The sequence below is a fragment of the Triturus cristatus genome, chromosome 6 (genome assembly GCF_964204655.1).
Source record: "Triturus cristatus chromosome 6, aTriCri1.1, whole genome shotgun sequence".
Lineage (NCBI taxonomy): Eukaryota > Metazoa > Chordata > Amphibia > Caudata > Salamandridae > Triturus > Triturus cristatus.
In genome coordinates, this window is record NC_140589.1 from 1,313,077,798 (window position 1) to 1,313,092,528 (window position 14,731).

At 45.1% G+C, this 14,731-nt stretch overlaps 1 protein-coding gene across 1 annotated transcript in view; it reads right to left on the reverse strand.

Annotated features, from left to right (window-relative positions):
- Nucleotides 1-14,731, reverse strand: part of SHPRH (SNF2 histone linker PHD RING helicase) — a 763,974-nt gene that overhangs the window by 228,087 nt on the left and 521,156 nt on the right. Inside the window, exon 22 of the mRNA XM_085612283.1 lies at nucleotides 173-316. Coding sequence (XP_085468409.1) covers nucleotides 173-316 — 144 coding nt within the window. The remainder of the gene's footprint in view (nucleotides 1-172; nucleotides 317-14,731) is intronic.

Genomic DNA, 14,731 nt, shown 5'->3' on the forward strand with positions numbered 1-14,731 from the left:
AATATAAGGCTGATGTAGAGGGACTTCTTAAAGGCTCGTTCTGCTGATCTGACTTTCCAATAGCAGAGATAATACTGGGGACAACAGCATTAATTGTGGATAAAATTGAGATCTCTTACAAATTATAATGTACGTTATATTACAGGCAAACATTTATTTTTAACGCACTGACCTCATGGGGCTCTATGATGTGAAGGACGGGTGGGTTAGGCTTTGGTTCTTCAGGATGACGCACTCGTAGACGGTCTGTTGCCATTGCAAGTTCATCAATGGCAGACACGTGATCTCTAAGTACCATCCAATACTCATGGAGCAACTGCAAAAGGAGCACAAAGGTTAGTAATATTTTTCATATACAAAAGATAGATTTTTGTAAATATGGCTTTTGCATTCATTAATAACATGTCAGTTCATCAAAGGAATACCTTATTTTTGTTAGGCAAGATATGTTTTCAACATGATTGACCATATTTTATTTAGATGCCTCTTGTGCAAACTGTGATTTTGTACTACAGGTAGACGCTGGATAGTGAGAAAAGTCGGAGCCTTCACAGTAACCTATGACCTCTTTCACCAATTTAGGTATGATCTATCATTCCAAAACGGAGCACGCCACCACAGATTTGTTGCTATGGTGGAGAAGCCTGAATAACCGTCCCCCATTAGTCAATGCTTAAGAGAGCCTGAAAGCCTGGGCACTCTTAAGAGAACCATGTAGTTTTCCATTTGGACATTGCTTTTCACTAGGGTGGCTGAAAACAAACATTAAGTATTCACAATTTAAACAAACAAGAGAAACAATATGTTTTGATATTTGGAAGGACTTCTAGCTTCCTCGGACTTCATTTGGACCTTGATTTAATTTGGCCACATGTTTTTAAAATGTATGCTATGACCTACTCCTAGAGAATTTAAGTAAAAAACCTCCACTCAACCAAAAATGTAATTCTTGTGAAAATGTTGGTACACGGATACTTCTTTGGCATCAGCTGATTTCCGTTTGAATTCATTTTTTTGAATTTCGGCAAAAAAAATTAACATGGCATTCCAAAGGTTTGTCAAGTTAACTTAATCAATTAATATTTAAGGATAATCTTTCATGTACTAACATGTTTTTCACATGGGGAAAAGAGAAATGAATCACACAACCAGGTGATGTAAACTTGTGACAAAGGGGCATGACTCAGCAATCATAACCACAACCCAAGTGATATTTGGAGCTACAGAGAGGCAATCTACATATCCCTAAATACTTTCACAACTAAGCATTCATATGCAAGTGGTACTTGATGGATTGTGGTGGAGACTTCTGAAAATGTTGCGTCAGTGAAGGTTTATACTAAATTAGCCCATCAAACTCACTTCAAATCGAATAACAGGAGTTGATGGAGTCAAGAAGTCTTGCACAAACACTCGATATGGGATGTTCGAATGGAAACCTGGAAGTACAGGCTCCATAAAAACATAGTTGGCCCTCAGTGACTTGGAAGATGAACAGTCTAACCCCCCCCCCTCCCCATCCCCCCCAAAAAGCGGTCAGTAAGCCCAAAGAAAAGAAGGGTCCTCATCTAAAAAAAATAAGGGCTTGAGTTGCTTTATAATTCAAACATGACTGAAAGCTAGTGACACTGCTGAGGGAGAGTACAGTTTGAAGTGCTATCTCCTGAAGTGGCATGTTCCACAGAACCCAGGTAAAGGTGCCTCAATGTCCAGAAAGCAATTCCTGCTTTTGAGTTTGAGCATACAAATGTGGGCTCTAAGTCTAATTTCAAACACAATATACAGTGGGCATATCTACCGCACATTTTCAAAATCTTAGTTGCTCCTTGTTTTACAATTGACATTTTTACTGTTCCCATTCAAATCAAAATCATCTTATGAGGTACTCTTTAGGTTATTATGTGAAAAACACTACCCAGAAACTGACAAAGCTATATAAAATTACCAAGAAAACCATAACCACAAATTGAGGGAATCTGAATGGACAAAAGATGCAACCTACACAGAAATGTGGGGGTGGTGTGAAATTGTGGTTTCAAAATAAAAAAAAACAAAGGTGGCAAGCAACATAAAAAACTGTGGTAATAGAAGCTTGGTAATAGCGTTGAGATAATGGGTTTCTTGGCAATGGTTATTTTATTTTTATCTTATTTCATTCCTTATGAAGAGGTGGCGAAGTGTAAAGCGTTTAATAAACTGCATTCTCTACTGTGCTTATGTGCTCTCTGTGCTTTATCAATCCAGCCCATCACCTTGTCCTAATCATGAAGATGAGCAGGAGCATGCGAATCAGAGAGAGAGAATGGGATTAAGGGAACATAAATTAGTATGTTGGTGGGTCCCATATTACTCCTATCTGATCCAATAATATTCGGAGCAATTAGCAAGCATAATTAAACATGAGATTTGGTATCACTGCAGTTCGCCGAGCATCACATGGCTGTATAGTGTTTGGCCTATGGCACTATCGCCGGAAGCTATCAGCTTTTCTAACACATGGGCAGAGTAACCAAAGTTGCTTCGATGCATTATTTATGTGACATTTTTTGCGGGTTTCCGCTGATTTTATTAATTTTTTATTCTGGTGGAAATTGACCTTCCAAAAAAGCATTTCCTGAAACTAAGAACAGAGGGCAGAGCAAACGGTTTTGAAATGCAAGAATGAAGTAAGTACTTAATGACTCAAAGCTGTAAGAGGAGATACCACAAAGCACCAAATGTCTGGTTCAGGATTTTATTCCACCTTGCAGTAATTACTCCAACAAATAACACTTTTATCTGGTTAGGAAAGTTTACTATGAAATAATCAGCAGGGTGACTTTGAAGGAAGATTAGAAGGGTCTAAGACATTCTTACGAGAAACGAGGATGAATCTCCATGGAGACTGTGTTTTAGTTAACTGAAGGTGGCACAGAGGAAAAAAACGCCCAAAACACCAATTGCTCACCATTCATAATTCACAACCCTAGACCAAAGATGGAAGTTCACAAAGAGACAGATCAGTCTGTGCACCAAATATGGAGATGATCATGGAAAGGATCTTCGGTTATTTAGCCCCAGTCCCATGTCCTTAAGAAAAAGGCCAAAAACAGCACTGTAAATGCAGCCACATTGAGATGCTTTTAAGCCAGTACTGTAGAATTGTACAAGAAGCTAAATGTAGTGAATACACTGGAAAAGTGCAGTAGTGAATAAGAGCAGTATGGTATAGAAATACTTCTGAAAGGTCTACAAGCAATGCTGATCTCTCCACAACACAGTTGGGTTACCTCCCAAACCACCGCACCCCCAGTTTCCCATCCTACTAAACAAAAGGTTATTCGGGGTGAGTCCCAATAAACAACAAGCACATGCTTAAATTACAATTCTGGTATATAAAGTTTTTTTAAGCATCCATAGCATCCTATCATAGTTAAAATATCTTTGCAGATCATAAAAGATTTACAAATATAACACATCAAAATGCAAAGGATCAATGCATCCGTTGGGTGGTCAACTTCCAGCACACAATACTTACTTCTTATAATCCATATAGACAGAAAATATTTTGGGCACTCCAAGACAATTGGATCACTGGTGTCTGATCTTAAAATTATAATGCCATTATATAGCATATTGTCCCTGTCACACAACAAGTTGGTACAATCCATTTGCATAACCTTTGCAAAAAACAAAACAAAAAAACAATATATGGGAATCCAATTCTCAATCAGTTTTACATGTGGGGCATCCGTCATTGATAAAATCAAATGTTGGTCCATTTACTGTAGTAGCTGTTAATTGGCAAAATCATATCTGAATTTGACATACAGTTGTTTAGCGGGTGGAGGCACTATGTTATCACAAAGAGATTCAAAAGCAAATGTGTATTTAATATCTAGGAATCAGACAAAGAGACTTCTTCGCTTACATTTCATTATTTCTCCCTCTAATGCATGGGCCCAAAATTTCTCTTTTAGTTGTCCTTGGATATCCAGAGATCCTTCCTCGGATTGAGCCAAATTCTCCAAACATTGTGTATACAGCATAGATGTTACATATTTCGGCTATTGGATGTCTAAGTGGTGCATTAGTTGTTCTAAGACTTTTCTATACATGGCCCGCCCCTCCGCTTGCCATAGCCTTCTACAACAAAGGGTGTAATATTCGCTCTAAGGCCTACAGGATTTTGCCCTAAATCCATATAAAAAGGAAGGAGGGATGCACTCTGGGGCAGATTGATCAAAGATTTATAAATTATAACTGGTGAAAGCAGGTCAGCTCCCAACCCCCCTGACGCATGTTCTATACAGGACCCCTAGGCGTAGTTGTTCCATTTAACTATAAAACACTGCACAGCAGCGTTTCACACTCCCACTCCGGGGTTGTCACCATAAGTCATGACGAAGGACCAACGAACCAGCCCAAAATTGATAAATACGCAGCCCCCATTGGGACACAAGGGCAACTGTGGAGGGATTCCCCCCAGGGTTGACGCCCCAGCACATGGAGACGCCACATCTCTTATCCGGGAAGCAATCTACGAATTTAAGATGTCACTGAAATCTAAAATAGGGGAGGTGAGAACGGGTGTGTCCATACTTCGCCAAGACCTCGGACAAACGGTCGAGAGGGTCTCAGAAGCTGAGGAAAGAATATCTGCCCTGGAGGACAGCGTCAAGCACTTCTCGATGGAAGTAACCGGGGACATGAAAAGCCTACAAGATCACGCAGAGGAGGCCGAGAACAGGACCTGGCACCATTGTATCAGTTTGACTGGGTTTCCAGAGGGCTCCGATGGACAATCTCCTGACCAATTCTTAGAGCAGTAGCTTCGGTCATGGATGGACTCTTCCAACATCTCCAATTGCTTCATCATCGAGTGGGTGCATCAGTCTCTTGCCCAGAAGCTGCCCCTCTTCCTCTCGGAGCGCCACCGAAACCCCCTCATAGTGCACCTCCCAATCTATACGGATCGAGATACCATCCTGAAAGGTGCATGCCTCACGAATGACCTCCTTTTCCAATAGGAGAGCATCATGATTTTCCCAGACGATACCATTATGGTCCAACTGCAGCGCAAGTCCTTCGATCAGGTTAAAGCCAAACTGCGATCCTTGCGGGTCCCCTACATGCTCCTATACCCTGCCAAACTGCTGGTAGTTCACCAGTCCAAAACACTTTTCTTTGACTCTCCAAAAGAGGAGTGGACCTGGCTCACCGAGCAGCAACCAATCACCTCCAATCCATCCGTTCCATGGGATAACTCGAATCCACCCCGAGCATCCAGTCAAGAATCGGAAAAATCGAGGGTTAAATGCCAACGGGAAAGTTTGCAACCAATGGGATAGTGCGAGGTGGATTTCGCCATGGAGTTGGACAGGAAAATGGACACCGATCTCACAATGACATCCCAGCATCTCAATTTGGCCCTAACTCGCCTATAAATTGACCCAGAATACTTTCGAATGCTTTTGATTCTGACAATTTCAGCACGCCAGCACTCCAGTATCCTCTTACTGTGATACTTTAGAGCGGTTATGTGGGTGGCGCTGGAGAAACTGCCTGCCAGCATTGATACATCTTCCCCCACTGTTGTATAGTTTGTTCTAGGTTATGTTGGGAATGGACGACAGGTGCTTCTTCAGGGTGGAAGGTATAGGTAGGGGGATTTGGATGGGAAGGGGGTTTGTTGCTTGTGTATTTGTTCAGTTTGCAATGATTTGCTTTGCCTTGCTCCAGGAAGAGTAGAATGTTAGAGGTTTCCTATGGAGAGCTACTCCCACATGATTGATGTTTTTTTTACAGAGGGGGAAGTGTAGGGAGGTGGAAGATGGGGGAAGGGGGTTTCTTCTTAGGACCTATGGTAAAATTACTCTGCATTGCTTTGAACTATGTCCAGCCAACAGGAATACGCTGTTTCAATCCTTCTCTTACAAGGTTATCCACCACCATCTTCCATCACATGTACTTTTGCTGGAGACACCCTCCAAAATACCCCTAGGGCAATCTGCAATGGCCCCTGTTTACTCTACATTGCATGCACAATGTTTCTCTCCTTCACAGTTTTAACCTGGAATGATAATGGGTGGTGGCACCATGTCAAGAGGGGGGAGGGTGTTTCAGTTCTTACGACAACACAACCCGGGAATAGACCTACTGCAGGAAACCCACTTACAGGGTCACAATTGTCCTTTCTTCAAAGGCTATGATAGGGTGGTCCACGCGAGTCACACTAGAGGTTACGGGGGGTAGGGCGGCTTTCCTGTTTCACAAATCCTTACCGGTGGCTATAACCAAGGTCACAAGTGATACTTCAGGAGGAACCTTCTGGGAAGAAGGGAAGGCATTCATGAGGGGCGTGGCCTGCTCTTATATTTGAGGGACTGACCACAAGAGCCACCGAATTGTTGAACTCAAAGCTTCGATAATACTCACAAAGCGTATAGACTCAGACACACTAAGCGTGCTGCAAAAACGGCAACTAGACCTCGACAGAACCACCTTAGCCAACTAATTCTAGATGAGGCTGAAAATGTTGGATGCCCTCTACAAGCTGAGTATATGAAATGGGGAATACATCCAGCAAGTTATTGCATTGGCTGGCCACCCACCACTCCGTAGATGGAGTAATACCTCGCATTCTGGGTGATGCAGGAGAATGGGTTGATGGGTCCTGCGAGATAGCTGCAGATCTTGCCCGTTATACCGAAAAGTTATATGCTCATATGCTCCAAGGGTACAGCCTGCATCTGAAAGTACCTCCCCCCTAGTCGTGGAACTCCATCTTGCCTGTCCTCCATTGACAGACAAATCCTGGATCAGGAAATTACGGCTGAGGAAATAGGGGCAGCCCTGGCAGATTTAAATCTGGGCAAAACCCCAAGGCCTGATGGTTACCCTGTAGAATTTTACTGCAAACTTCGTGCAGACATCATCCCACCCCTGCCTAAGCTATATGCTGATGCTGCCGACAAGGGCAACTTCCCTGTCAACATCAACCAGGCACTATAGTGGTCCTACTCAAGCCTGGCCGCACAAGACCTACATGCGCCTCCTTTCGACGAATTTCTCTCATCAATAGTGAAGTTATAATCTATGAGAAACTTCTGGCAAATAGGCTTCTGCTTGTCATTCACTCCCTGGTCCACCCCGACCAATGTGGCTTCATCCCTCGCCGAAGCACCACACATTCCATCCCGAGGGTGCATGTCGCTCTCTCCCGCATAAGCACACTGGGCGGTCCTCCTCCTAACAGACTTCGTAAAAGCATTCAACGTGGTCGACTGCTCCTATCTTGCAAAGGTACTCACTAGACATGCCATGATTACGATTCTCTAAGAGGGCCTTCGGGTCAGAGTCTTAGTTAACAGAGTATTATCAGAAGGCTTCCCCGTGGGGAGAGGCACCAGACAGGGATGCCCTCTCTCCCCACTTGTATTCGCCCTGGCCATCAAGCCACTGGCGGTGTGGATCTTGTGCAATGCTCAAGTGAGGGGCTTTGACTGGGGTTTGGGTACATTCCATAGCCTGATATGGAGACTACTTCTTGCTATTTGTGTCACATCCAGCTGAGACCAGACCTAGACTTCTCCAAATCCTGGTGATCTCGGGGAAGCATCAGGATTGCAAGTTAATTGAAGCAAATCGCTGTTGGTCCCCCTGATGAGTGACCAATGATCTGACAATCCCGAATTTCGAAATTCCAGTACCTTGGGATGCACATATCCTGGGAACGTAACCTAACCTGGAGTCTTAATCACAGCCCCATGACATGACAAATGCACAAGGAGTAATGCATGCTGGAACTCCCTCCCATTGAATGACATGGGTAGGAGTACATTATTCAAAATTATGGTTCTCCCAAGGATGCTCTATGTCCTCAAAAATTACCCCTTAACATTCCAAAATCCTGGTTCTATTCGGTCCTGGCTATGGGATCTAAATTCATTTGAGGGGTGGCAGCTTCAGAGTGGCCTTCGGGAAATGTGCCCGGACGATGTATGATGAAGGTCTTGCCATGGCAGGTATACACCTATACAACTGGGTGACCCAACTTCTTCCCATTAATGACTGGCTGCATGGGGGATAGGACAATCCCACCTACTGGGGCGAATTGGCCATTTTATGGCTAGATAATATCATGTGCGTCCTCAATCAGGGCCCCATTCCACCAGAGCTTCCGCCGGTGTCCCCAGTGGCATTTAGAATATGGAGGACAGCCCTCCGATGGATGAAAAGGAATCGGAAGTTACAAGGGAAACCACACTTTGGCAGAGAACCTGCTTGTCCCAAGTGTCCTCATTGGAGGGATTCACAATTGGGAATATATTGGTATCTCAAGAATAGGTGATGTCTGGGGTGGGGGACATCCTAAATCCTTCCAGGAACTTCAAGCAGAATTCCGAATACCGACCTCACAATTATTTTGTTATCTGAAACTCCAGCATGCCCTACAACCTTACCAGGTAATGCTAGAGGACATCCCAGAATACACCCCCCTAGAAAACAAGATCCTCATGGGCCCCTTAGGTAAAAGAGGGGTTTCACAAGTCTTGAAGTCCCTGGTTATACACTCGCCTGCCTCCCTGGATGTCCTGAAAACTAATTGGGAGACCTGGGTTGGTTAGTTGAACTGGACGAGGCGGACTGGAGCGATGTCTATATGTCTCATTGAATGCTAGCAATGTCTGCCAGGCCCAGCTTCGTGCAATTTAAGTACTTACATCAAGCCTATATGTCACCTTATGAAATGTAGAGGGCAGGCATCACTGATTCGCCTACATGTCCCAGGTGTATAGACCCTTTGGGGGATTTCTTCCATGTCGTTTTGGAATTGCCCGATGATATAGGTCTATCGAACTGTTATCAATGTTCTGCCCGCCACAATAGACACACAACCAGAGGTGCACTCCAGCGTTGCATTACTTGGTATTCTGGACGATGCGGTGGACAGGATACTGATAGGCCTGGGTACGTTGATTGCCAAGCGAGATATCGACGTAACTGGAAAGCCTCAACGGACCTCTCGTAGGAGGTCTGAACCCGAGGCATAGACCGGTGTGGTAACCTCGAAGAAATGATCTATGTGGCACAGGGGTGTCCCCGTAAATATGAATAGGTTTGGAAAAAAATGGTGAATCTATTATGATCTCGGAACCTAGTAAATCCCTAACTAGATACATTGGACACTTTGAGATAGTTTCTGTGGTTCTGGAGCAGAGTCCAAGGGGGGTTGTAGATCAACTTGCTGTGATATTAATGTACGAAGCAAATGTTTTGTTACGTAAATGCAGTGCTGGGGAATGTATGGGTGCCCGCGGGCCTATGGCTGTGGTTGCACTGTCAGACCGGGTCTGGTCGGCTGCTTTTATGACCTGCAGCATGTTGAGGCTGAGCCGGGCCCCAGGGGATTCCTTGGCTGACTATGACCTGCAGGAGTGAATAGGAACCAGCAGGCAAACACTTGAAAGGCAAGGTGAGTGGCGCCCTGGATGTCACAGAGGGCCCTGGAGTGTGTGACTGAACCTGCCTTTACATTTCTGGTGTGTGGCCCACTGGTGCTGGACCTGGTCTGAGCTTCTCCTGGTGCAAGGGGTTCCTCCCGGGACTATTCCTGCCAGCTGGTGACTGTGGTGTCTTACTGTCTTGAGTCCCTCTTCCCTAATACTCATGGGGAAGAATAAGCAGGTGGGGGCACCCAAGGGGAACACTATAGAGCACTACACAACTCCAGCTACTACCTCGCACGGCACTACACATCATACTTCCAGACAGGTGGAGTAGGGCACTGACCAGGAGGAAGGGGAGCCCTCGAGGACAGAGTTGTTGCAAGCAATACAAGGCTCCCGCTTGGCCCTGGAAAATAAAATTGAGTGAGGGTGTTGAGATCAACTTTTTACACACCGACCTGCACAAGATAGCAGATATGGTCCAGTTGGCGGAGGGCTCCATCAAAGAGCTCCAGACGGAGGTGGCTGCTCTGAAGAAGCAGGTGATAGTGGGCACATCCCGATCAGGGGTCCTGGAGGCTAGAGTAGAGGATGCAGAGGGACGTTCTCACCACAATAATATTTGCTTGCTGGGATTTCATGAGCAGGCTGAGGCAGTGCACCCTGAGCAGTTTGTTGAGGCTTGGATCAGAGACACCTACAGGGCTGTCCCACATGTTTGCTGTTGAAAGAGCAAACCGTGCACTGGTTGCCCCTTAACGGCCTGGGGCCCCACCACGGGCTACAATTACTCGCATCTTGAAATATAGAGTGGCCCGAGATTCTGACACCGCCAGATTTGAGAATCAGAGGATCTCCATTTCGTTAGCAATTGAACCCTTTGTGTTGTTACTACGTGCAGAGCTGGAACCCTGGGTGATCAAAGTGGGGATACTGTCCATGTTGTCTCGTTATACATGGTTGACGCATTGATTTATGTGGGTTTGCCTGGAAATTCTGTTCCCATCCTGATGCAACTCTTGGAAGATTTTGGTGAGGTTTCGTGTCTCAAGAGCAATACCTGCAAGTCATTACTTTTCCCTGTAGGTGCATTAGTTGGGACGCACAAAGATCCGTTGCCAGACGTAGGGCCGCAATGGGAATTGGAGGGATTTCAATATTTGGGGATCTGGGTCACACACACTGCGGCACAACATCAACGACAGAATGTCGCTAAGGGGGCTGGAGAATTCAGTTCATTTCTGGAACAGCCTTCTTTTATCTGTGAAGGGTAGGGTGGCTGTTGCCAAAATGGTTTTTCTCCCACGCTGCTTATACCTTGTGCAAAACTCCCTGTTTCCATTGGACAATAATTTTTTCCGTAGGCTGGATAGTTTGCTAGTGTCTCTTGTGTAGGCAGGTAGGTGCAGCCGGGTGGCGCTTGGTACACTAAAGAAGGACTTGGAGGACGGGGGATTGGCGGTCCCAGATGTGCAGTTCTACTACTATGCTGATAATTTACAGCATGCAGCCAAGTGGCTTACAATATCAGACAATTGGGAGAAACGGCTTCTAGGGGCCGAGTTCGGTGGTAACACTTTGCCCCTAATTGTTAATGCGAGGATGCAGGTCAGAGCTCCCTGTTCCATACGGCCAGTATATGGGAAAAAGTGGCTCACAAAGTAATTTGCAGAGCCCCCTTCAGTTAGGAATTAAAACTATAGGTCTGAGCACCCTTTCAGAATATTGTCTCAATCAGGACTATGGTGCAGTGGCGGGGTGGGGGTGGGGGGGGGGGGGTAGTGTATGCAAATGGGGGATGATTACCCGGGAGATAACTTCGTCTCATTTCAAGTCACGTTTAGGATAGGACTGGGTGATTTTTTATATTATGCAAAGGTCGCCACTTAATTACCCATTTTTACAGCGCCCTGAGGTCTCATCTGCAACCACACCAATTTCATGCACAGGGAGCCAGAGAAAGAGATTTGGGTACACCCATCTGAGACCTGGACTGGGTGAGTGACTTGAGCCTTGTCTGCACTGTACCTCGTAACAGGTTTAAACTTTTGCACTTTTATTTTCTCCACGGTACATATGTTACTCTGCATGGCCTCAAAAGAATAGACCCTACTAGGGGGGGCCACATTTGTGGGGAGGTTTGAGCCACCTTCTTACAATTGACGTGGGAGTGTGTGCAGGTTCAGGCTCATTGGGGACAGGTGGTGCCGCGTATTGAGTCAGTCACCACACTCCATGTTCCTATGACTCTGCTTGCTTGTCTTCTGAGGGTGGTGGCACGCCCCAAGGGACGTAAAGTCCCCTATAGATTAACCCAGTTGGCCTTGTTGTTGGCAAAGAGGAGGGTGATCATTAGTTGGTTGGGTACAAGGATACCATTGTTAACACATTGGTTTCGTTACTTGTTGGAATGGGGGCGGCGGAGGAACAACATATGAGACAATCGCACATGGATGAGGGGGCGGCTGAGGCCATACTGCGCTGGTCCCAGTTGCTAGGTATGTTTTAGGTTGATCATGACGCGTCCTCTGGGGGTGGATCTGAGGTGGAGGATTGATGTCTCCCAGTGTGATTGGTCTTTGCTTATTTCACAATGACCAAGTGTGTAATGCTGCTCCTCGGTGTGCTGATTGGCTTGTGGCATTGGTTCTGTGTATACTTGTCTTACTGCGTCACTGGAAGCATGGCTGATTTCACTTGCAGATTCTACCTAATGTGTTCATTGACTATGTTAGCCTCTGTTGTATAATTGACATTACATTATGTATGATGCTGTCACCACGCACTATCTGTTTTTGTTGTTTGTCTGAAACCAATAAAAACAGGTAAAAAAAATAATCTTTGCTGACTTCTGACAATACTTATAGAGATTCATTGCCCGTTTCACAATTTCACATTTTTGCTTGTTATTGCGATTAATACATTTTTCTTTGCATCTTTGCATTATTTGTTGAACCAGTTTATATGTCTTGTTGGTAGAGCAGTGGACATAAATTGTCTATAAAAGAGGTATTTTAAGGGTGTATATGATTTCCTATGAACTGTACTAGTCGTGCGTAGGTGGGCATTTGCTACCTGAGCTACCAACAATGACTATTGCATTTGTGGCTTCGCTACGGATGCACAAAAGAGCCTTGAGAAGGCAGTGGACATATGGGCAATTTATTGAACACATGTTGTTTGAGACAGTAAATTCTTCATATATTGAATTTGCTAGAAGGCCAGTTTTAGGAGTGGTGAACCCTTACATCATTAGGTGCAGAGCGCTGTGATCACTGCCCCTGCACTAAATTACCACATTTGTCCCTCACAGTTGGCTAAAGACAGAGATTTAACATGAGGTAATTGAATGTGCTTGTTTGATTTGGCTGCTCTTGGTGTCCAACACAAGTGACCATTGCACGATCTAAGGGACGGTGATAACACTGTTACTTGGATTGCCAAGGATGACCGGCTTTTAATGAGAGTAGGTCTGTTCTGGGTATGCCCCACTTCTCAGCTTCTTCTTCAGTGATGGCATATTCGGAGTTGTCTATGTAAAGATGACACCTCATCGATAAAGTGTAGAAGTAGTTTATTACTCAGTAGGACGACACTCACAGGAGAACCACTGTGCGGAACACACAGATGCAACTGTCAATAACAACCGCCCCAACTGTCATCCAGAACGTCAGCTGTCAACATTCCAGCTGACGTGAGCAGGCTCGCGCGAGGGAGGGTAGCGCGCGAGGCAGGGGAGGAGAGGAGAATAGGAAGCAGGCAGAGATAAGATAAACACAACACATCTCCTCCCTTTACGACAATTTGAAAGGACCGGGAAGGAAAAACAAGGAGAGGGTGGAATACAACAAGGGATGTGTCTCTATTCGCATACGAAGTCTTTGTATTTGCTTGGCTTGACTAATATGCGGCCATGTCTACTTGTGCTGGCCATTTCACCTGTAGCTTCTTTCCTCAACTCTGGTTCTTGTTCAAACGCAGAGCTTCCTCTAGACTCGCAAGAGTCCCTCATATCTTTGCTGAGGATATCGGACACTTCTTCGTCAAGATCCTTGTCAACCTGATCTTCCACGGTGGTGATGTTACTGTCCTCAGGGGATGCCTCTGAGGCACTGGTGCTGAGGTCTCTGAGTTCCCCAATGGATTCGATGAGATCATGTTCCTGTTCATCCTCAGTGGTATGATCAAGGGAATGTGACACTGTGCTATCCCCTTCTTCCTCTGAATCTGAAGATGCTAGGTGCAACCAACTATACTTGTCTATAGTTCCCATATTTTCCTCCGCATCCTTCATTTCCCTTGCATCCATTCCTGGTTGTACACTCTCCTTCCTGTTACAAACGGACAATGCAGAGGCATGCCAAACCTTTCCATCACTGAGGAGCGCAGAGTTACAGAACACCTTCTCCACCTTCAATGGCTCCGAAAACCTGTTCTGCCCTTTAATAATGTGTCCACTTCTTCTTACTCTTACGCTATCGCCTTCCTTGAGTATTATTTTCTTGCAGTTGTGCTTGCTGTCATACTTCACTTTGCTCATGTCCTTCGCTTCTTGGATTCTCTTCCTGACGATTTCCACTGACCATTCTGATTTCCTTGCCTCTTTGAGCCATCCAATATTGTCTTTTGAGATGGGTGTTCTTCCCCTCATAATCTCAAATGGGTTTATCAATGTCTTCTCACTAGGTGTGATCCTGTATCCCCAGACCATTTTGTTAACTTCCTTTCTCCAACATTTGCCGTTGCTGTTCGCTAGTTGGATAATGCCCTTTATTACTCTATTAAATCTTTCCACGGCACCATTGCCCGCGGGGTGGTACACTGAAGTGGCCTTGTGGGTAATACCATTCCTGATCACAAAACTCTTGAAAACTTCTGACAAGAACTGACTTCCGTTATCACTTACGATATATTTAGGTATTCCTTCTCTTGTGAAGATGCTGTCCATGAACGTCACAATGTCTTCAGCCTCCACCTTCCTGCAAACTTTTATCTCTGGCCACTTTGAGAAATGATCCACTAAGACCAGAATACTCAATTTTTCTTCCTGCCATTGGATCGGACCCATAATATCGATCCCTACGCGTTCACAAGGCATGTTAGGACACTTCAAAGGTTGCAAAGGTGGTCTGAGAGTCATTTGCGTCCTATCCGAATTCAGACATTGTGTGCAGTCTCTTACTGCCCTCTCAATTTGTATGTCACACCCAGGCCACCAATACCAATTTTTTATTCTCTGCTTGGTTTTGTTAATGCCTAAGTGACCTTCATGGCAAATGTTGACAATTCTTTCCCTTAAG